The sequence below is a fragment of the Hydractinia symbiolongicarpus genome, chromosome 5, assembly GCF_029227915.1.
Source record: "Hydractinia symbiolongicarpus strain clone_291-10 chromosome 5, HSymV2.1, whole genome shotgun sequence".
In the NCBI taxonomy this organism is placed as follows: domain Eukaryota; kingdom Metazoa; phylum Cnidaria; class Hydrozoa; order Anthoathecata; family Hydractiniidae; genus Hydractinia; species Hydractinia symbiolongicarpus.
Window position 1 is genome coordinate 33484530 of NC_079879.1, and position 25059 is coordinate 33509588.

General features: G+C 32.6%; 1 protein-coding gene across 1 annotated transcript; it reads left to right on the top strand.

Moving 5' to 3' along the window:
- Positions 1-932: 932 nt before the first annotated feature.
- LOC130646171 (nuclear pore complex protein Nup107-like) lies at positions 933-25001 on the top strand. The gene is made up of 38 exons (XM_057452323.1): positions 933-1161; positions 6620-6659; positions 7723-7839; positions 8258-8283; positions 10388-10450; positions 10582-10669; positions 11051-11142; positions 11299-11363; positions 11634-11711; positions 12290-12347; positions 12432-12598; positions 13187-13268; positions 13463-13513; positions 13592-13654; positions 14175-14265; positions 15250-15335; positions 15429-15488; positions 15643-15720; positions 16101-16180; positions 16605-16653; positions 16727-16796; positions 17313-17374; positions 17631-17675; positions 18103-18141; positions 18272-18368; positions 18465-18518; positions 18656-18708; positions 20515-20544; positions 20830-20932; positions 21117-21205; positions 21954-22025; positions 22326-22379; positions 22535-22609; positions 23300-23344; positions 24164-24229; positions 24357-24476; positions 24586-24636; positions 24813-25001. The coding sequence occupies exons 2-38, from the start codon at positions 6620-6622 to the stop codon at positions 24924-24926; spliced, it is 2673 nt and encodes an 890-aa protein (XP_057308306.1). The 5' UTR covers positions 933-1161; the 3' UTR covers positions 24927-25001.
- The last annotated feature ends 58 nt before the right edge of the window (positions 25002-25059 follow it).

The window sequence follows — 25059 nt, forward strand, 5'->3', positions numbered from 1 at the left end:
ATTTCAGCGGAAAAAAATAGATAAGAGCAGAACAGAGAATTTTCTACTCGAAAGTTCCACTTCATTTTATTGCACACCTTTTAATATAGAAATACACTTTGCCCAATTCTCAGGAAATAAAATAATCTGATTGGCGAACGAATTTTCTACCTGTCGTTTGCGCACAGAAAGGAAAAAAGAAGTTGATATTTTATTCCAGCTTGTTTACGTTGCTCAAGGGGTATATATATCGTACAATGATCATCAATGATGATATTGTGCATCTTTGTCTCCATGGATTATTTCTCTTTTCCATATGAGAAATGACGGCGAACAATTCATATCGAGAAAAGGCGTAAAACCATATTGTGATGAATCAACAAAAAAATTCAAGAATATTTTGAAGTGGAAAATGGCTATTAGCTATTGCTTAAAAACTTGAAGTTTGAAGTTCACGATTTCGAATCCTACCCTATTCGAAAATTTAATTTCAATTACCTAACACTTTGTCGGCCATGATACATTAATAAAACCAAAATTATCAGTGCATTTAAAATTAGAATGCAATATATGAATTCGAATTGCAGAAAGAATTTTCTCCAATAGACCTAAAAATTTGTTCGAATTGAGTTTTCGAATTAGTTAGGGAACTTTGAAAAAGGGAAATGAAATAAAAAGATAGGAGATATATCGCAGTGAGCTAAAATTAGGGAGATATTGGATTGCAGAGATTTTTCTTTTTGATTTTCTTAATAAAATTCGTTGACGGACTTGGTATAGCCACACCAAACTCCGTATAGCAGTAAAACTCTATATAAATGACACACTTTGTTGTACGTTGTAGCCGCGTAATTCCGAGAAGTTAATTCTCCATCGTGGGTGTTGGCATAAAAAATGTATAGTTTTCTTTCTTTTTATCATTATGCCACGCCAGTAATACTCAGATAGCTTACATGGATAAATCAATTTAACTAAACTAATCTGTGATTTACAGTTAAATTAAAAGTTTTAAGTTGATAAATCATAAATTCAATATATTTCATAAGGAAGGGAAGGTAAATAAACATCTTGCTTACAGGCTGGATAGGCAAGACAAGCGGTAAAACAATCAAAATGGCTTAAAATTAAATACACGATCGTTGATCAGAAGTTAAATTCCAGGGCATTTTCAACTTATTCGCAGTAAGAAAAGATGTTTTTTTATATTTTAATATTTTGTATAATTTAAGTTATTTATTTTCTTAAAATCTCATTTATATTTTTCCAGCTGCCCGTCTTAGAGCTAGAGAGTTTGCCATCCCTCCTATAAATGAATTCCAGCGTGAACGTTTTTTGTTTACTTTACTACTAGGATTTGGTGAAGAGATGTCTCTTCCTGTAGATTTTTTCTCACAGAAACATTGTTAAGGTTATAAACTATTGTCAAGTGTAGATTGATGACTTCCTTTTTATCTGAATTTGTTTAAAGACCTAAAAAGAGTGCCTTGGTGTTAAGAAATGGACTGCAAATAACTTTGCTTCACCTCTAGTGTCCCTATCTTTTTTCCTGCCATGCAAATGTCAAATCCGAAAAAGCTTACTGCTGAAAATGTAAACAAAGAACTTCATCTATTCAGACCTATCAAGTTTAGTGCTTGCAACAAAAACAACTTTCATTACGTTTCGCAGACTTTCCACCAATGACTCGGGATTTCAGCAGATCCCAGAGTACTGTTTTACTGTGATGATTTCAATTGGAAAAGAGTTTCCACATAAAGCATTGCATTGTTATTTGGCTTTATAAGACGTTTTATTGTGTGACGTTGTGATGTTTATAGCAGTGCTGTAGCTTAGTGGTTATAACTCTCATACTTTGTGCGAGAGACTAGGATTCGATTCCCCTTGACGTTGATTCAATATGGGCATAAATGTAATCATAGCTCCGCGTTAACCCAAGTAATGTGAGGAAGTTTGGGGAGATGGCACAATGTGTAGGCCGTTGGATGTTGCAGGGAGTTGTCTGGTATATAAATACTGTAGGACTCCCCATCTAAGCTATAGCCCCTTCTGGAAATAATAGACAGGGAATATCTCTCGATATTTGTGAGGCTAGCCATGTAAAATATGCATAAACATTTATAGTTGGTACCCTAATTAAAAAGTAAATGCACTTCAAAATGTAGCTAATTGGCAAAGATTAACCAGTATTTAAAACATATATATTAAAAAGATTTGAAGCCAGAAATCATATAATTGGCATGCTTGGGGCATGCTTACCCAAGTTCAAAATAGCGGTGTAATAAAAAATAATCTGCCTACTGACCCTTGATTGGTTAAAAAATAATAATAATAATAATAAATATTTAAAGTGGCTAGCCCAGAAAATCACAAAAACCTATAGTTAGTGGATTGTTTCCACTGGGGGCCACTAGAACAAAAAAGAAACAAAAAATGATAAACCTTAGACTGCCTCAGCTCAATCAAACATAGTAACATTTATAATCTGTGAAAATTGAAAAGAAAAAGAATAAAAAACAAAAACTAAAAAATTAAAAAGTGATCTCCATTAGAATTTGCCAAATACATTAGAGATGGAAGTCTTAAACGAAAGCAGACTTCCATCAAAAAACGGTATCACACACGATAACGCCTCAGTCAGAATAAGAAGTTTCTGGGTGGGTAGGTTTTGAAGTTTGACATTTCTTCTGTGGTGATTTGACTTTAAAGGACCATTTATAAAAAGATAAAAATATACAAAAAAAAGTTTCTTAATGTTTTCTTCTTTTGGTTGCAAATTTCATCTCCATTCTGAATTTTTGTACTTTCTATTGTACCACCGGTTTTGCATATTTTAGTGAGCGTTAGACACACTAGCGAGCAAAAATTCAAATCAGAGACGAGCAACAAGGTTGAGGTAACAACATCATGAATGCCTTTGTGTCTGGTACTTCCAGAATAATAAAACTATTGTGTTTTATTTGTCGCACATTGACATGTTTAGTTTGGAGGGTTGTTTGGTTTAGGTGGGTGGATTTGAGAAGGAAACATCAAATTTATGTTTCTCATGTCAGCATGGGTATGAATGCTGCTCCTACCGCCAAACCTTCTTGTGCAAGGTAGACAACCACAATAATGTGGTGATAAAGTCATCACAATTTTTTTGTTGCACTCTCCTCAGAGATGCCATTTTTCGATGTACATTGTTCTACACAGTATAAATAAAAGTATATTTGCGCCCATTGAGCTACTAATTATCATACTTTTTTCCTGTATAAGCGTGAGGTATATGTAGCGTGTAGGCTGGGTCAAAATCCACATTGTGTGCAGGCCTTGCCATGAGCAAATAACCTCCCGAGCAATTAATTGCTTGCGTCAGAGTGTCTACGCGAGCAATTTTGCTCGCCATATTTTTCGCTAAAAAAAACTTTACATTTAGTCTTTCAGGGCACACACCTAAAACATCTGCCACATTTCCAGTTTGGTCGGACATGTCTGTAGCTCGTTTTGAACTTTCGTCGGTTAAAACGTCCGATAGATTTCCGTTTTGGTCGGACCCTTTGATATCTCAGAATTATTGGATAGTCCTAGTCCTTTAAATCCACAAGCAAGCCTATTCATAACCAACCTGACCATTCTAGCTAATTCACTGACTCCTGACTTAGTTAAAAAACTACGTAGACATAAATCTCTTTTGCCCGGCCCCTTCGTCATTGGTAACCAGGTCTTACACAAGAAATCCAGCCATGCGGTTCTGAACTAATGCAGAGGTAAACGCTGACGGAGCACGGATGAGCAAGTCTGCAAAACTGCACTTACAGGCAGAACAGACAATTTATCATGCATTTATTTGTAGATAATTTCTTCATTTGACGAAACAATTGGAAACAATAGCAGGTGCAAATTTAATAGATTATTTTCTTTATGCCGCAACTGTTATTCAAACAATTTTAAAAACGAAACCCACGTGCGGTATAAATTTTTTTCTGTATAAATTTTATGTACCTGACGTGTACCTTTTAAAAAGAGAAAGTTTTATTTAAACCACATGGTTAAAATTTTTTTTTAATTTGAAAACGAAGCATATTTTTTCCTATTTGCTTGTGATGACCTGAAAAATAAACAGTAAATTTATGAAAACGACAGTATAGTCATGCATACTATTTCGGACATGTAGAAAAGGAAGTTAAGATTGAGAGAGTCGCTATACCAGTAGACGCTCAACCATCGTGTTTGGGGTTCACGATTAAAAACGTCCCTCCATTTTTCTACTGCAAAATGAATGCGCAACAAAGATTACCTTAATGCCTGTATCGCACGCGTTTCATAAAATGGTGAATGAACTGTTTTGCACGATGGGTGGAAAATAATCACACCAAATATCTTTTCAGTTTCACTTTAAAAGACCAATTAATTCTTGAGAATAAGGCTTACATTTATCTCAAAATGTTAATATTTCCGCGAGGATAATAATGCTCAGGTAACGAGCATTTACGCGAGCACTATGCGGGCGCGCACAATTACTCGCGACTCATGGCAAGGCCTGGTGTGCCATCTCACCCATTTCCCTAACATGGCTGGGGTTACCCCAAGGCTATGGTGTTGTATTGAATCACCATCAAGGGGAATTGAACCCAGGTTTCCTGCACAAAGCGCGAAAGTTATAACGAATAAGCTATGGTGCCAAATTCTAAAAAAAATTATCTAGTACTGGACAAATTGCATGTTGGACTTATATACTTCATAAATTAAGTCCAACACACAATTTGAGCGGTACTATATATATGTATATATATGTGATTATACAGGATATATATGTGCGATATATTTGGATGGTACGTGTATGGTACTGTATTTACGGTACCGCTTAAATGTAACTTTACATGTACACAATAGTTATCACCTTCGCACAAGCTTTCAGTAACATCTGAAATTTCATTGTCATTGTTAACCTATATTGTTAAATACCGGAGCTATTTTTGTATGTCAAAAACATTAGAGTTCATGCTTCCAGGGCATTTCTTGAATAAAACTATGCCAGAGCTACAAAAAGCACCCGCTAAAAATATTAAGAGTACTATGAGTGAAAAATCGCAATTGTTAGCAAAATCTAGTGTGATGTGAATATTTGCAAGTGTGATACACACTTACTTTTTTTGATTACCCAACGTTAAGCTGTATAGAAATGATGTTTGAATACTAAGTCTTGAAAGAAAAATATAATTAAAGGAAATATTACAGGAAAATTTTGATTTGTCCACTCTCATTGTGTATTAACAAAAATTTTTTTATAAAACAACTTTTTTTAGTATTAATACAATTAATAAGATGCATGCAACTATATCCTACCCTTTGCCACAATTTATTTTATCATGTACACTGCGATTGCTGAGATATAAATGGATAACAAAATTGTATAAACATTAGAAAAGAATGTTGTGTACATCGCTGTTACACACATCATCATCATCATTTATCATTCTTGGTCCGTTTTCCATGCTAGCATGGGTTGGACGGGGTATATTAATGACCCTCTTCCAATCTGATCTAGACTGTGTTAGATCTAAACTCAACTTCCTCTGTATCAAGTCTGTCCTTATAACCTCCTGCCAAGTCTTTTTCGGTCTGCCTCTGGGCTTTTCCCCAGGAACTATGAAGTCTCTACACTTTCTTACCCAATTATCCTCCTCCATTCTTTCCAAGTGCCCCAGCCAATTCAATCTTCTTATCTGGATAACATCTTTAGTTCTACGGAGACTTAGCCTGCTTCTTAGCTGATCTGAGCTTTTTCTGTCTATCAGACTGGCGTTACACATCCACCTAACCATTCTCATATCATTCCTTTCTAAACGGTCAAGATCTTCCTGCTTCACTGCCCATGTCTCACTACCGTATAACATAACACATCTTACACAGACCTCATACAACCTACCTTTTACCTCAATTGACAGGACTCTGCTAGTCAACAAAGGAAGTAACTCTCTGAACTTTTTCCAATCAGTGATAATTATGTTGTTTCTTTTTATGCCAAAAAAACTTAAATATACATAAAAATTTTTAGGTTTAATAGCCTTTTTCATTGCTCAATAACATTTTAAAAAAAGAAAAAATTCACGACTGTAATTATATAGCTCATAAACATCGCAAAATCCATTGTTATATTATGGGATCAATAAAAGAAAAGAAAAGAAAAAAAAGAAAACACATCTTACAGAGTTAAAAAATCCCTGTATTCCGTTCTAAAATGACAAGAAAGCAGATGTATGATTCCTAAAAATTGTTCTATTTAGTTCTTAAATGACCAGAAAACGATCCTACAAAGCTTAAAGATCGCTGTATATCGTTATTAAATATAGCAATGGAAACTACTATTTTTAATTGTGGTAAAAAGTATCAAAACCAAGTTGCGTCCGTTTATTTAAAAACATACAAATTTACATAGCTTTCGTGATCGCTAGCGCTTTAAAAAAATAGCTTGCATGTTACAGTTAGAACAAAAGGCTTTATCATATCTTTTTGTTATGGTTTGCGCGCGATGATGATATAGAAAACATGTAAATATATTCACATACATGTAAAGTTACATTCTAGCAGTACTGTATGTGTATGATTTATTAGATATGTGGCCAGATATTTCTACTAATGTTTATTTTTTATTTTTTAGATGGACAGTGAGTTACGGAAACAGCTTGGACTTAGAAAATGTATCCTTTTTTCTGCTTAGTAAAAATTATGAATGTGAACTACTCATGTCGACATTTTACAAATTAATTTTCGTGGTTTGTTGATTTGCAGAAAAATTAGTTCTTGAACAGATTTAAACTGCTAAAGTGGTGGGTTTTTAAAACATCCTAACAAAAATGACTTTTTTAGTAAATATATTACACTTTCAAAAGCATCAAAGATACTTCGAGCATTACCCTAAAAATCTATGAATATTTGCAAATTTTATCTTTTGTTAGGATTTTTTTATGTTTTGAAATAGATAAAAAGCACAAAATTTACAAAAAAATGTACCTGTAAAAATTATACTTCCCTTAAGTTAATTTGCGTTTTGTGTGCCCTGAAATAGCTGCACAAAAAATTAATGCTTGGATATAAAATATATTAGCTGTTAAGGGAAAACCACTTAATTATTAAACCAAATGTTGCTGAAACTTAACTTAGCAAATTTTCATATTCCACAACATGATTAATTAGGGTTAATGCCTGGCATTGACCATTCGATATATTGTGACTTTTTGTCATAATGTTGTCCTTATTACCTAAGCACACAGCCTATTGAACATTTAACACATGCAATAATCAAAGCCTTGGTAATATTACTTTTCACTGGATACTCGCATTTGCCATTCAACGAAATGTGGCTGCTACTTGCTTTTTTGCTTTGATTGAAATAAAAACACAGGCTTTCATGCTGAACTCATGCTTCCTATAAACTATACCAGTACACTTAAAAGTCTACCTAGCCACATTTAGTATAAAGCATTAGAAGCACACATCTGTTGCTTGTTGATATGTTAGCTATATGTCACCATGAATTAATTAAATTAATAAAATTATTTATTACTGTGACAAATTCGGGTTCTTTAGTACCCCACTGTTGAACGTGTGATTTAAGTTCAAAGATTGTTATAGCTCAATTCTTCAAACACAGGTACAATATATACCAAAGAGTTCATAAATGTATTCCTGTTACTAAAGAAATATATACATGTTTTAAATTGTAAGCAGAAAACATGGTATTTTCTTAACATATAAACAAAGCTTTACAAATCCTTGAACAAAGTGCAAGCCCAGGGTATCGTTCTGCATCTCCTTTGAAAAAAGAGGCTGGTACACCAATGCCATTTCTACCAAGGAGCAGAATCAAAGAAAGTTTATGTAAGTATAAAGATGTAAGATGATTATTTGTAACCTGAAAGTAATTGCAAGAACATGAAATTTAAAGTGATTGTTTAATTGGAGAATATAAATGCTGTCCTTTTCATTGTTGTTTAGAATGGGGAACATTTAAAAACTGTTCTCACCTTTGTCACCTCTCTTGTTCACCAAATAAACTTCTCCCCTTCTCTAAACACAAAGACACATAGTTGCCACATCTCTTAAATAACCTAAAAAAATCACCAATATCTTTCCCTCCCTCCATAATTTTTAGATGTCCCCATGTTAAACTCTCGACTCTCGTTTTAAGTAATATGAACAAGGCTGGAGAGTTTAATAGTATTTTTATTAAAAAGTAAGATGTAATGTATAGTTCTGGCCTTTTTAATAATTTTATGGTTTTTATTTATTTTTATAGTTGATGATGAACCATCAACATTTCTAGTAAGTACTTTCATATTTGTCTAAAGGCCACTTTTCACCAGTCTCAATTATTTGTGTATAGGTGTTGTTTCTTAAATTTCCCTGTTTATTAAGTGCTTACTTAGGGTGTGGAGGTTTTTTTTAAAGATGTAGTTGCTTATATTTAATGGGTTTGTGGATACAAAAGTGTCAAAAGTTATTAGAGGTTTTACAGAGTTTAGAGAAACTAATTTATAGCTTTATAAGAGTAACTCTAATCTTTTTTATATGATAGCGGAAGTGCAATGGATTAAAAGTTAAAAATTGTTTAAAAATAACAGCAAGTTTTAATAATGTTCATTACAAAAATCCATGATTTCTTAAAAGAACCATAATGGAAGGAAGACAAAAACCCAACACAGGAATCAAATGGGGTTCTCATTCATTTTACCATATAATCCTATAGTGCTGTGGAAAGGTTTATGTAACAGAGCAGTAATGCAATTTTTTAACAAAAGACTAAGGACAAATTTGTCAATAAAGTGGAATAATAGCCTAACAATTTGCATACTTGTAATTTAACAAATTTTTTTATTGATTGATCGACAAAGAATCAAAATACTAATTATAACTACAAATGGTAAACAATGTTTTGCTGTTGGTTTTTAGTTTCATCTCTGTAATAATACAGAGACTGTGTGTGTCTGTATGTCTGTAACAGGCAAAGTGTATGTGTTTATTTTCCTTTGATCTAGCTAAAAATGTTATGTCTTAAATGTTAAATTTTCTGACGTTACGGCATGACGTCAATAACACTACTTTAACGTCAATATCCTATATTAAATTATTGAAGCCATTACAGTGCACCTAAACCTTTGAAGGCAAATAACTTGGAAACGAGATGGTGACGTCAATGATTTTTCACCGTGTGGGTAACTAGGGACTACCTGGGACCAATTTGGATAAGTTTTCTAAAACTGGGTCCCTAAATCTGTTTCGGAATGGACGGGTTGATGACATCATCAAAAAACCTTCAAACTCTAATATCTCTGCAACCGTTTGTCAAAAGTACATGATCCTATACATTTTCTTGATCACTATTTCAACATCTATACGATGAAGGCAACATGTATACCAATTTATAAAAAAAGTTTTGGGTATTTAACGGGCCATTGCTGATGTCAACAAAATTTTTAAACTGTGTTATATCTCATTAACCGTTCATCAAAAGTACATGATCATATACATTTTCTTGATCAGCAGTTTAAGCTCTACACAATAGAGCAATGCAAATAGAAGGTTCTAATTTCTTTTGTGGGTGAATTGCTGAGGTCATCAAAATTCAAATTACGCTTCTTTTTCATTTTTATCCCACCTTAGTGGATTTTTCCACGGGCTTTATCGACTAGTTGACAAATAATTCTTTCCTTGTTGTTTGTTCTAACAATAAAATAAATCTAGTGTGGACTCCACAATGGAAAATTAAATTTCAATTGTATAGACTATAATGGTAGTCTGTGATTGTTAAAAAAATATGTCCTGTACCATGGACTATCGTGATCCTTGTGTAATAATGAAAAGAAAAAGAAACACAATGTTAACTGAGCTAAACAGTGTATGCTCACTGGCATTTACCCAGATTCTATAGTTGATTTAGAGGTATGGTAAGATACAATTTTTCCAAAATCTGATTTGACAGTTTTAGTGTAACTATCAAGTTGTATAATTTGTCACCATTTAATTAGAATAAATAGGTTTAGGTGTTTCTTTTAAGCTTTAGTTCTGTGGAGAAAAAAATTATACCAGTTGCGTGCCAGTAATAAGGAAATTTGAAAGTCTTTATAGAGAACATATAGTTTCTAATACCTTTATTGCTGTGTTATTTATATTCTTTTTTGAAGTAACTACCATTTTTTTGAAGATTTAGAGGAGAGACTATTACATTGTCATTAAAAAATGGCTTCATAACAATTTTTATATTTTGCATGCATATATAGAAGGGTGCGATGTTTGTTGCATGACATGTGATGTACCACGTGCCATTTTGTTTGCCGTTATGCTTAAAAAATATTTTTATGAGAACAATAAAAGTCTAAATAACAGTCTCCTTGTTCCTAGAATTTTAAATATTTAATTATCTGTCTAGAGAAACACTTCTTTAAATGATTCTGCTAAACCACTTTACAATGACAGTCCAAGTAGCTTTGGGGTAAGTATTGTATTAAGTTTTTGTTTATTGATGTCATTTTCATTGTTCCTTATATAATTTGCCAGACAGTATCTCAGAATCAATTTGTAGCATAATAATGATATATAATTTACTATGTTAATTCATTTTAGAAGTCTTTCAATGTAACTTCACATCCCAATCAAAGTTTTAACAGTAAGAATGCATCCTTTGCAATGGAAAAAGATACTGGCATTGAAGGTAAAACCTTTTAAATTTCTGCCATTGAAGTTTTTAAATTACTTTTTGTATCTTATTCTTTATGCTTGCAAAGAAGCTTTGTATTGCTGTGTAATGTCCTCTGAAGAAGCTAGCCAACAGTATGAATTGCATGTGCTCAAGGATGGGTGCTATTTTTGATGCACATATTTCAGACGTGAAATGTTCAGACTAGGCTAGCTAACAAATCAAATTCTGGTGTCATCCTAACTGAAAAAACTTCAATTTAAATAAAATGCAATTTTGTGTAAACCATCGAGATCATTGGATGGGAAATCTAATTAATTATCTCTGATAATCATGGAAAGTGATCTGGTGACCATTATTTTTTGTTATAGTTAATTCTTTTTCCTTCTATTTTAGGTTGTACTGATATGTTTTCAGATTTCATGCAACTTTATTGCAACCATCCTCATTCAGCAGATGTGTTTGAACTCATTGAACAGTATGAGGAGGTATTTTAATATACATGCATCATATCAGTCCTTAATAGGCCACCCTATCTTAATAGGCCACCCTATATGCATACTGTATTAGAAGTATCGTCAGACGTGATGTTGTATAAAATTGTAACACTTCCATCAATATTTAGCTTTGTAATAACTTTTTAGATTTGTCGAAAAAATATTAAAACTCTAGTATCATATATACACAAGAATGATCCTACAAGAAAAAGGTATGGTTAGTTTGTGTTAGGTGTGAAAAACTATGTTCTGCTGTAAGTGTGAGTATGAACATAAAAAAAAGTTCAAATGATCTCTTAAATTGATTTTACTGAAGTGATATTACACACTTACAAAGTAAGTTGTACTATAAAAAACTTATGTGAACTTTTTTAAAGATCACACTGGTCTGACATTCAACCTGCCTCTAGGTTTGATCAATTCTTACAGAAAAAGCGCAGTACTTACTTAATGTTACAAGGCGACACAATGATTTAATTTAGATTAAAGAAAGCAGTTAATTTGTTGAACCAATTGTACCAAGAGTGTTATACATGGCGCCTGCTTGGCTCCCTCTTCAGGTAGGAGCATATCATAAAAGAGTTCATGTTAAGGTTGCTAGTTTGTGTTTGATTAAAAGGTTTGACATTTTGAAGGCAGTTATGTTCAAAACATTCCAGTGTTTTATAAACTTACTCTTTAGCATTAGTGATGACTTGACTTGCATGATAAATTTTTAGAGATACGGTAATGAGTTAAGTTAACTTGCAAAAATATCTATTGTCACTTGGCTAAATTTTAATAATGATGTGGACTCTATAACCTTGGTTTCACTCTGGAAATTTAAACATTTTTCTAACAAAACTTCCCGTAATTTAATATTTTTTGTTTGTTACTTTTAAAAATGGCATTGGTGAATGAGTGCTTTTTCAAAATACTGTGTCAATGCAATGAAAATTTTGTAAACTGTATCAGAATCTTATGAGATTTAGTTTGAGATATAGTGAATCCGAATCTATAATTTCATAGGTGCTAACTTTCCTTAGAGATAAAAACAACCATCTTATAAAACCAGATAAATATTGTCTTGTTTTAAGGTATGTCACAACCAAATCGAAAATATGTATGCAATTTATTTTACCTTTTTTTTAAATCATAGGGATCGAATATTGTCAGAAAGCATGGGAGTGGAAATGGAGTTAGAAGAAGCATCTATAGTATTCTTTTTATGTTATTTTTATTTTTATTGTCCCTTAAAATCAAAAAGTTCTAGAATTTCTAAGCCTTTCTGTAATGTTTAGGATTCTGCGAAAAGTGAGAAGTTAATTGTAGAACGGTTGTTTGAACACGAAGCATCAACAAGGCAATGCCAAATTATTGTTGACTGGCTGGAAAGAAACATGCAAGACAAGTTAGAAGACCTTCATGCAACAGATAATCTACAGTTTCATTCTGATTCTATATATTGGTAAGTAGTCACTTTTTTGTGACTATTGTAAATTTTGCTAAAATTTTGAAAATTAATACCAGCACAATGTTAACAATAATTATTGTCTGCGAGCACACATAGTTTATGCAAATGGACAAAGGATTGCATTCATTTAATCTTTTTAATCCGTTATAAGTACACACTTAATGGAAGGATGTGATAGAAGCTGGTTATTGTAGAATTTATAAATTACAAGTTTCATCTCATTCTTTTATTGAAATTCATACACATTTCTTGGAAGCACAAAATCCAAAAAGCATTGAAATTAATAATTATTCTTTAAAAAAGGCTTCAGCGATTCTAGGCAAATGTTTCGTGTTTTAAATAAGTTTGTTTGACTTCAGTAGTCTGTTGTTTATACTTTCTACCTACAGGAGAAGGTGTGCATGTAAATTGTTCTCAACACAAATCAATATATTACGTCACATGGATAGTGGTTTTAAGCTTTATTGTTGTTTACATTTAAAAATTGCAGAATGTGGACGTACACATTGTTTTTCTATTTTGTCGTCAGATTATTTTAAACTTAGCAAGACAAAAAGAAATTAAAGTTTTTTTCATTTTTAGGGAACACACGGTTCATGACCTAACACAAATAAAAATGAGAAGCAGAGACCCTTCACTTGCAACTAATCTTATCACTGAAGTGGTACGTTGAATTGTTTTATCAGCCTCTTGAGATCCCTTGTGATTAGACCTTGGTATGAAAAATAACATGTTCTTATTTAAAACTTTATTATATTATATTATATTATATTATATTATATTATATTATATTATATTATATTATATTATATTATATTATATATCTAACTACTGTTAAAGCAAAGCGTTTTTGCACAGGACCCCGATGCTCCCATGCGACAGCAGCGAAAACTGTCAACATTAGATCAGGTTACTTATAAATTTCATTTAACCCATGCCCAAGGCCACACCTACTATTTTTAACTTCTGTATTCGTTTTTATAACAGCAAGATGAAGAACAGCTGCTGCTCTACATGTTTCGTTATATTCGCGCGGGAAAGTTGGAAGAGGTACTATGTTAATCCCTTCAAGTTTAAAATGAAATTTGTGTTAAAATTCAATTTGTAAAAATCCTGTGGTGTCCTTTTTATTAAATACTAATTTCACTAGGTCAGAAAAACAAAATATCCGCCTTGAAAAAGCGAGAAAAACTGAGATTTCTAGTGGCAAGCATTCTTTAGAACAAGTTAATAAATTGAAACTTGAATTGATTGAGAAAAAAATCAAGGAGTTTTTAATTACTGAAACAAAATTTGAACTGATCATTTACATGATTTTTTTAGTAACCCAAACATGTCTGTAGTCCGAAAATAAAACTGTGTTTCCTATTATGGACATGAGGCTGACAACGTTAAGAAATCCCTATACCCTGCACATTTCTGGCTATCCTGCTTGTTATCATGTTTTTTATTTGCATCCAACCATCTATTTAAAGAATGTCATCATTCTAATGATAAAAACAGAAACGTGAAAACAAGCTGCACAATGCTAAAATACTTCATTTCATATGCAACCATTTGTACTTTCCAGGCACAAAATCTCTGTTGTGAGCAAGGTCACTTTTGGAGAGCTGCAAGTTTGGATGGCTGGAGATTATGGCATGATCCGAATTATTTTACAAGTAGGATCAAATACTTATCTGTAGGAATAATAATGTGCAGAACCTAATGAGCTGCTTTATTTACACTTGGTAACCTAATTGTAGGGTAGGGTTGTTAAAGGTCAACTTTTTAGGGTGGGTGGAAAAATAAAGATGAAGAAAATAACATATTTGTTTTCCTTAAAATTTTCTGGCAAAAGAAGTCAGTATTAATTAAAACCATTGTGACCCCCCTATTTTAAACGTCACCATTAAAATCCATCTATTCCAATTTATTAACCCTTTTATGAATTTGAAGAATATTTCCAACCACTCTCTCCTTAATAATCCTTTACAAGTTGATATCCAAACTTTAACATGACTGATTTTGTTTTAAATTTACATTTTCTATTCAACTTAAACCATGTCGATTTTGAATTATTTTACATTTTTTAAGATGTCGATTTGAGAAATTATTTGTAACCCAATTTAAAGAAATATCTTTTCAAATCCTGCGCATTTATAATGAAGATTTTTTTTATCTTTTTGAACAATGAAGAATAGGTTCCTGACAATGTTAAAATATCTGCAAACGTCGCACTGACTTTTTGGTTTCATCATACAACCAGCTCTAAAGTCTTTTGAATATTTGAAGACAGGGCGAAATAAATGGGTTCTTTAAATATACTTTGCATGATGTAATTTTTTCTCTTTTTTTGAAAATGCCCTCAAAAGGTGAAAATTGTAATTTCGGGGTACAAAATAATTAGCAGTGCAAAACTTCAACTTGGAAAATTTGTCAAGTAGTGTCTGTGTCATTTTTTTTAATTCATTCACAACTAGAAAATAAATACACTGGTGATAGAACGATTATTTTACACGGAGAATATTTGTTACCAGTTGTTTGCACAGTTGCCTTTATGCATTGTAAAAAAAAGATTTCGGAGATTTTTGTATTTTTCTACCCAAAAATCACCCCCATTACTGTGTTATCGTCACTTTGTTAAAAGCGTCAAATTTTTTCAGCTGAATCAGATGAAGATATTTTACCTGCAGAAGGGAATCCTGACCGAGACCTATGGAAGATCAATTGTTGGGCACTGTCTAAGGAGGTAAAGTCCACTATAGGTTGATATTGTATATTGTCTTGCAGTTATCATTTTCTATTCAATTGATGTTAATTTAAAATTGATTTTTTTGTGCAGAAGTCATATAACATGTATGAAAAAGCCATGTATGCTGCACTCAGTGGCAATCTCGAGCAGGTATGTGTTTTTTTTTCTTTGTCTCTCCATTTGATCATTTTATACTAAACGATATAGACAGAATTAGTGTACTGTCTTAACATTTGTTTCAATCTAATCAATGCGCGTTGTTTTTGTTTTTTTTAAAGTTACTTACTGCTCCTCTTCTTTTCAGCTTCTACCAGCGTGTAACTCTTGGGAGGACTGTGTGTGGGCGTACTTCAAAGTACTTGTAGATGTGAATGTCGAACAGGTGAGCATTTTTATGTAAGCCAAAAGATGTCTATACAAATTTTAATTTTTTGGCGCGTTAGCACTACTTGGTTTTTTGCGATGAATAATTTTTGCAAATCGTAGGCAATAGCAACAGAATTGAAGAGAACTGCAGAAGGGAACGGAGAGACTATATATATATACATATTTTATAGTTTATTTTAAATGTACCTTTTGCCAGCATATACATGTCATTATATTTTTATATATACCACAAATTTTGCGAATAATTTTATTTTCGCGAATAGTGTCCATTGTAATTTTTCGCGAAGAGTTGATTCGCAAAAATTAATATAATCTCACATATAATTAATTTTCGTTTTTTCAATGTGTGCATAAATAAGTCTGTTTCTATTGTAGGAAATACGCAATCATCCTCGCACAAGCCGAAGTTTAGTGAAACTCCCAGAAAAGTACTGGGAACAAGTACAAACAAACGAGTAAGCAAATATTTATCTAGCTGAGTCTGTTTGCACGTTATATGGTATACAAACGTGGCCAGAGAATAATTTCTGATATCAAAACACATCGTTAATATGTCGGTAAATTGTGTATTGTGTACTACGTTTAGACGTCAAAAAGCTTTTTTACTAAAAAAATCAAAATACTGATGATTTTTTTATCTTTAAACCGTGCCGTGAAGAAAATTTATTTCACTTTCATAGATGCATGTATTTTGATATCTCGATGTTTCAAGTGGTCACGAGTTATGACTTCTAGATAAAGTGTCGGTATTTTGGGCTTGCTTTGACGCCAATGCGCGTCTTTTAAAATCTAAGGGATAATGTCCAATCAGATGTTAAATCAGACAAAATAGGTTTCTCAAGATTTACTTTCGCTAATTGTAACCATTTTTATTTTCAGATTAACGCCACAAGGTATAATAAAGCAAATTAAAGCTCACCCTAATATGGTGAGCATTTTACACTGCAAACACGTAGCATGTATAATTTGCAATCTGAATACAACCATTTACTCTTTTGTAGGACATTCGAAAACAATGCGGAGAATCATACAGAATATTTCAAACGAACATAATCTTGAATGAAATTGACGGTATGCAGTCTTGTGCAAAAACCATATTTCTTCTTATAAAATTTTGGAAATGAACGTTCGCGATTAGGTCAACGCATTGGGCGAATAAACTATTTTTTTATATATCCTATTGCTTTTTTTAAAATTTTAAGTTTTGTGAATTTACGCAGTCAACTAACTCGTTAGTACTTGTGAAATTTTTACCTCTAAGATATGCTCATTCACTACCTTTAAATTGCTCGTGATGCTTAGCTGCTGTTTCATTTTAATGTAAACAAATTTTAAAGTCTGTAGGCTTGGAATAACGTTAGAACTTTTTATAACCCAAGCAGTGTATCATAAAGATACCCGCCCAGAGACTATTATATGTGATTATTTTGTATGAAACACTGTTATTATAAAGAAAATGAATATAAATACAGAAAGAAAACCCTTCATCTTCTATATTTTTGCTATGCATATCTCACTTTTATTTAAAGATGTGTAGAAAATTAAGTTGTTTATATTTTTTAATGTTTTTTTTGTATTATTTCTTAGATTTGTTATTGGAGTTAAAAAAACACCTATCTATCAATAATGCACATTTAACAAGATGTATGGTAAGGAGAACTACTATAATGAAATTTTCTTCCTGAAGACTATTTTACATCTTTATACGTTTTCTTTTCATGTTCCATGCTTGTTGAGTGTTTACATCCTTTTGTGAAAAGGAGAGTTGATAACAGAGAGAGAGATAACAGAAAATGTAATAATTGGACCTTTTTGATGGTCAACACCACGGCAGCGACTACTGTCACCACTATTAGTCAGTTTGTCTGCCTTGGTTTTTAAGTTTTTAATATTTTATTTATTTAGGCACATCTTGTCTTGTTCTTGCAAGCTGTTGGAATTCAAACTCAGGTGAGAAGTAACCTAAACATACTGATTATTGCTAGTCATGAGAGGTTGCGCGTGTAAAGACTAGTTTTTAGCATGTGCTAGTTTTTAGGATTTGCCTAAAAATAGCGAGAATAACCGTATTTAATGGAATAAGTGTCCAGGACGCTTTGTGAGTGACTTTGTGAAGGTTCGCTTATTGGAACGTTCACAGACGTTTTTTGAATATATTGGTTAAAAAAGCATCGAAATATTTTTAGCCCTGATCAAAGAAGAAAAAAAAGTACAAATACTAATTTAAAAAGTTCCAGTTTGTCATAGCAATAAGGCACGGCTATTTACAGAAATACATGCTAAAATTTCTCAAGAGTTTGCTATAAAGTAACGCGAAACATTGTTTTGTACTACCGCGCCTGGAACATTCTATTTTTGTTTTTTGTTTTAATTTTAGGAAGAAATATGCGTGGAAGTTTTGCGGCGATACGTAGAGGTGTGTTTCCGTTTCCAATGTTTTTTACTGCGACTTATTTAGATTTTCTTCTTCCCTCTTTAGAAACGTTTTTTTTTTTTTTTTGTTTTTTTTAATTTCAAAGCCAATCCTTTTCGTGTTTTTCATGCAGATTCTTATAGAAGACAAACACAACTCTCTTGTTGCTGTTTATACGGCTCGTTTACCGGCAGAAATGCAAGTTGATGTTTACGCTCGATTCTTGGAAGGTATTTCCTTTTGCGCTTTTTTATGCCCTTAGTCTACTATGCAAATTTAAACCCATTGTTTTGGCGTGTAAAATTCAACATTGTCTTATTGTGCAGGCATCGAGGACACGGAGGCTAGAGAAATGTACCTGGAACTAGCCGAAGAAGCAGGTACGTTTTGAAACCCTCCTTCTGAGGTGTCAAATTTGTCTTTGTTTTCGACGATACGTACTTACGTAATTAGGCCTCGTAAAATTATATATTGTCGATTTGCGAAAAATTATTATTAATATGTAGAATTATTTTAGGACTTGAACTAAAACATATCACAAAACAAATTGTAGAGAATATTCGTTCACATGTAAGTTTTTTTGGTGAGAAATTTTTATTTTTTGAAAATGCTGATGAACTATTTTTGTATTGGAATACAGTATTCTCTCTTATTAGGGGATGCCGTTGGTGCATGAACAAAGTGTCCGCTAATTAGAGGTGTCCGCTTTTTGGAAATTTTTACAATATAAGCTCAAAATTTAAAGAAAATGCGATTTTCTATACGAAATGTGTAACGTAAAAAATTAGCGGGTACCGTGTTGGACTTAGACACACAAAAAAGAAGAAAACAACTAAATTGAACGTAATATAATTTTTTTTAAAATAGCAAACAAATGTCAGCATCATAATATCAACTAAATTAACAAAAAGGTTGTTTAAAAAAACTTATTTGGAGAAAATTTTTTTAATAGATTGTTTTTTTTTTTGATACTTAGATTTAAAACTTTAAATTATTCCAGCATCGAGAGGTTGCAAGCGAGATGTGGTATTTTTCGGCAAAAATACGATCTTTATGTTGCTAAACTTGTCTACCAATGGCGGTAGATGGACAGTCGCGTTATCCAAAAACAAAATGACCTTTCTTTTCTCTGTTTTCATTTGACGGCTTAGATTTTCGAGGATTCTCTCCATGATTTCCACCTGCATCGAAAGTTTTCAAACTCTACTCTGAGCTTTTTCTCATTTTTTAAAAGGTTTGCTGCTTATGTCTTTTCAATATTATATGTTATAGAAATGTCTCTACAACTCATTTTTTTTTCTTTTTATTGTCATCTAATATTTTGATTTTCTCATCTAATGTCAGGCAGCGTTTGTTAAGTTTCCCAGCTTCACGTTTTTTCAAGTTAACAGGAGCCATGATGATGACGAAAATATTGTTCATTCCAAAAAAAATATTTCTTTTTCAAAGCATTAAAACATCCGAATCAACCCGTTCGATCGAATCAATGCATTCGATCATTTTTCATTCGATATTCGAGAATTAGCATTCAAAGGATTTTTTTGAAAAACAAGCAAATCTTAGTTCATTGTCCATAAAAAAAGTTATTCGGTAAAACCATGGTAAAACAAATATGATTACTGAGGTCGACATACCCATACTCATCGAAAAAGATTGGAATGAGTACCAGTACAAATCCTTTGCTAGAGGATATCATGTCTACATGGAGCCCCTTGGTGGGGGAATTAAAATGCAGGCATGAGCCAACTAACGAGGTGGACGGAAATGCGATAGCAATAATAAGAACTGATTCTTTACAAAACGAAAGCATTGCTGGACACATGCCACAAAACATATCAAAAATATGTTTCATGTTCTTGAAAGTCCCGAACAGTTCGATTACGGCTGAGGTTTGAGGAAAGAGGGTTAATCGTGGGGGTGGATATGGTCCGAAAATACCAGTTGTATATGAGTTTTATGGACAAAAAAAGTTGATTGAATGGTTTGCGAAGAAAATTGAGGCCGACATTTCTTGTTAAGTTTTAAAGTGTTTAAAATAAATATTTTAAAAATATTCAATTTTTCATTATTTTTGAATGCTGCTCCCTAATTTTTTGGATTGTCCGCTAATTGGAGAGAAAAAAAGCCTATAGTTGCCATTTCGTGCAAAAAAACTTGTCCGTTAATTGAGTGTCCGCTATTTAGAAAGTTTTTTATCAGACTTCGACCAAAAAACGGCCAGTGCATGGACAAAGTGTCCGCTAATCAGAGATGTCCGCCTTTTAAAGTGTCCGATAATTTGAGAGAATACTGTAGTATATGTTTCACTTGGTTTTGCAGAGGTTAGCAAATTGACTTGTTTTCGAAGTAGTTACCAACCTTTTCGTTTTATTTCAGGATTTTGAAGATCAAAAGAAAAACACAGAGGTAGCTGCTTGTTGAAGAGTTGTTTAATTTTCGCCGTATTTCGCAGAGACCTTGCAAATGGAATATTTTTGCAATTTTGGAATTTTATTTTATTCAGGTTCAAATAATTTGCAAATTCGCAAAAATTAACATATATACCCAAAATAGACAAAAAGAATTTTGGAGTTTGATAAAAATTTTGTCGGACTAACAATTTTGCCCAACAGAAAATATTTATTTCGTTTTTTTGTCTGATCAAATCTTAAATCTTTATGTGAATTTTAATCTTCATGTGTTCACTTTCAGAGCGACAACAAAAAGATTAACTCAATCGATTGGTTAGTTTTTGATCCATCTCAACGAGCTGAAGCGATCAAGCAAGCAAACGCCATAATGAGAGGGTTTTTAGGTAACTAACAACTTTCTCTCTTTGACTAACTTAACAGACTAATTTTCTTGAAAATGCGGATTTTTTATATTCACGATAAATAATGCTAACTCTGTTTAATCTCAATACAATACACTCGAAAAGGTCATTTTATTAGTTTCTTAAGCGTCTGACAAGAATATTTATGAAGAATTTTTTTTCTTAGCTGAAAGAAAACATGAGGAAGCGCTGGCGGTGTTTAATAAAATACCGACTGATTCTATTGACGTCATTCATAAACAATGGAGAATGAGGGTAAGTCATTAAATTAAATTATAAATTATATAAATTTGATTTTTTTGCATGAAGTGTGCTGAGTTTTTATAATACCGGCATGCATCAGAGGCAGAGGAGTTGTAACATTTTTGTTACAACTCCTCTGCCTCTGATGCATGCCGGTATTGCTACCCTAAGGTAAGAATTTAATTTTCGCAAAATCAGGTCGATTTTGCGAAAATTAATTTCGCGAAACCAAACAAAAGGTGACAATTCGCTAAAATATCTTTCTAAAATATCTAAATTTTTTCTACCCCTAATTTGCGAAAATCACGTGGAAGGCTGCGGAAAATGATATACCTCTCGACTACTTCACTTTGTGTATCCGTTATATATAAAAAAAAATGGTATTGTAATTTCTTTTTAAAGACCACCTCTTCATACTAATTTTCACGCAGCGAAAACATTTCTCCCAAAAACAACTAGTCAAAAATATTTAGCAACAAAATATAGTGTTTTAGAACAATGCATGCATTTTTTTCTGTAAACTAAAAGGGTAATTTTGCGCAACAACGACCTTTTTTGCGAATATGCGAAAGGTAAATTCATGTCCGCACACAGCCTACGAAAACGTACATTCCTCGAAATTGTGACGCTGTGAAAATCTTTACCTTTAAACGCAAACAATTTTCTGTTCAAACCTATCTCTATTCCTTTCCTTGCGCCTTCATTTGTTTTTGTTGTTTTTTTTTGTTTCTTTTGACAAATTTTTTTTTTTTTTTTGCAGGCTGGTGAAAAAGTGCTTCCTGCTGAGGTGGATGATGGGATTCGTGAATATCTTTGCATCAAAGCGTACCTTGTAATTTTTTTTAAAAAAAAGTTATTTAAGACGCTACTGACTATTCATAAAAATATTTTTATAAGAAATTATTATTAAAAATTAAAGCAGCGTTGTAGTGTTCACTGGTTGAAAATCTTAAAGAGTTGTTGCAGCCTGATGAGATTGTTCTCTTTGTCATCGTCCAGCCCTTTTGTTTTGGACTACCAAAAGAGGTTTGATTGGACCAAAAACATAATATTTGCTTCTAAAATGTTGGTAAAGAAAGTGGAAATCTGATTTTTAAATACTAAAGATTTTTAACTCTCTTTTTCTTTTCAGCATGCGCATGATTCTTTTAATGCATGGTTTGATCATTTTTACCACCAAGCCCCAGTAAGTTGACGCTCTCTGCAGGTTGTTATACAGACACACATATATTTGTATATCTTCGCGTTTTTGTTTTGTTTTCCTGAAGTCCTTTTTAAAATAATTTACTTAAGCCCATAAATTATATCCTAAATATAATTATTGGTAAACCTGTGTTTTAGGTCGAACCTAAAAAGGCCACACATCAAACGTTTAAAGATCAGATTGTGTATGAAGAAAGTGCCAAAGAATATCAGGTATCTGCTATGTATCCATTTGTCCTATTAACAAAAAAATCTTTAACAGCAAACACACACATGTACTTTAGGTCTCAGATATTTGGAGGCATAGGACAGGGATACGTACTCGTCTTTAAAGAAGATACACGACTTCTGGAGTTCACCCTGGGTATTTCTTAACTTCAAAGAAGCTTTTTTAAACATTAACCTTTTTAGTACATATAACCTCAGCGTAAAGTAAAGAAACATTATGTTTCTTTATAACAAAAAGACGCGTAATTCGTGAAAATATACCCAGCATACCATAATCTCGCATTGCAGTACCGTTTATTGCCCAAGAATAGCTCAAAACAAATTTCATTTTGTTAGCAAATGCATTTTTGTGCACTTATTTCGGTAGAGTGTTAGCACCAGTATCCGCTATACACTTTTACCAAATACTCCGATTGTTCTTAAATTAAACCTGAATGAAAAAAGAGTCGTCATAACACTATAGTTATGCTTCCAATACATTGACACGAAAAGGCATGTTTTATCAAGCGAAAAACTTTACTTGATAAGATTAATTCTGATACTTCGTACTGTTCTAGTAATGTTCTAGCTTTTGTTTGTTTGTTTTGTCCTGAACATTGATGTAATAAATTGTCCTGGAGTTTAACTCTTAGATATGTTTCACCCTGTAACATTGTGGCATGCTTATTTTTTTAGGCTGATTTTGAAAGATGGCATAAAACTTTGTCTTCCCATGTTAAAGTGAGTGAGAATACGAACGACTTTGTTATTGCAACCCGTTACGATTATACTCGTTATACTATACATATTATACTATATTTGGTTTGTCTTTGAGATTCTGGTTTTTGGTTTACCGTAGGGAGATTATTATTCGTGTAAACTTCTTGCCAAACGTTTTTGTGCTTTATTTCGTATGCTGTTTATCAATGTACAGTCGCCTTTCGTAAACACCAACTGCCATGAGAATAACCATTTCTGTCCTTTTTGTTTAAAACTTCGGTGCACACAGATTTTTGTGAGTGTCGTGACAGAGTGTCTGACGAGAGCAGTTCTCGTTTTTAGAATAATTTTAATTTTCAGAGGTTTCAATGTTCAGTACAGTTTCCCTTGTGTTTGTGTGCTTTAAAACCTTAAACCTCTTGGTAACTAAATTATAGGTGGATTTAGGGGGATTCGTAAATTTTTTTAAAGCCCATAACTGCGAAAGGTGTTAATAAGTTAAAGTGGCTCGATTTTCATTCTAGATGAGGGAGAGGGGTAAGGGTATTCTTTAATTGTCTGTTGGAATTTTATCTGACCTTCATCGTACGCATTTGCATTAAATTAATTCTGACTTCTGTTGTGAGAAAGTTAGACTTTTTTTAATATTGGAATTGTCCTCTCCCCGTTCTAATTAGGCTGCCAAGAGTGTTTAGTAAACAACTTTAAACAAATTAACAAACCACTGCATACTGATCCTTAAATATCTAATCTTTGATATTTGCTTGTAACATTATTTTTCGAAGATATTTCGTGAAAGTTCTATTGACCTTTAAAGTTTGAGTCATGTTCATTCTTTAGTCAACTTCAGATTGCATATACAATGTATTATTATTTCCTGGTGGCTGGATGGTCGACAAGAGACAGGTCAGTGTGACTACATATTTATGTAGCTTGCTAAACCTATGATGATTTACAAACTTAAATGCTTATTACTTTTTAGAAATTTTGTATGGCTTCCAAACTAGTTTCTGTTAACATTTTATGTTCATAGGATGGTAAAACTGGTGAAAATACGCGTGGTCAGCAGTTACATTCTTTACGTCAACTATGCATCCCTTATTTAACATTCCTTTTGCATTCTGTTCTTCAAAATAATATGCAATATAGAGACGTAAGTAATATGTGCCGATTTAGAACTTTATTGTTTTAATATTGGTTTTGAGATTATACAACTACATGGTATCGTGATAAGAGATATATCATAATTCTTTTTCTTCTAGTGTCTTGAACTTGCGACAGTTATTCAATCAAAACGACATAATTTGTATCAGGTATGCAGCAGAATATATTTTTTTCTTCATTTTTAACATGTAAAGTTATGCGAAACTTACATTTGAACAGTGGCGAAATCATCAAGAAATTTAAAATGTTCTGCTGAAACACGAGACATTAAAAATACGCATCACCACTTACACATCACCAAGTTAATATTTCTTCTTTTAATAAGGTCTTTCAGAAGCAAGAGCTTCAAAGATTTTTGCACCTAATGCGCGAGTCATCTATCGGATTGTTGGATGAAGGATGTGATGCATTTGGATATGACCGATCGAACTCGAAATAAAAGAAGAAAACGAAAAAAAACGCAGCAGAGAAACATGTTAATTCAGTTAGTGAACATTTTTTAAAATGATGATAACAGCACCATGCAGGCTAAGAAACATTGCTGGAGTCCGTTTCAAATCCGGCAAAGTGAA

Bases quoted from the DNA above. Each gene is read 5' to 3' on its own strand.
- LOC130646171 (XM_057452323.1), top strand. From the start codon at position 6,620: ATGGACAGTGAGTTACGGAAACAGCTTGGACTTAGAAAAT. The intron at 14,266-15,249 runs GTAGGATCAAAT...AAATTTTTTCAG, and splicing joins TGATCCGAATTATTTTACAA to CTGAATCAGATGAAGATATT. The intron at 18,709-20,514 runs GTAAGTTTTTTT...GTTTTATTTCAG, and splicing joins TAGAGAATATTCGTTCACAT to GATTTTGAAGATCAAAAGAA.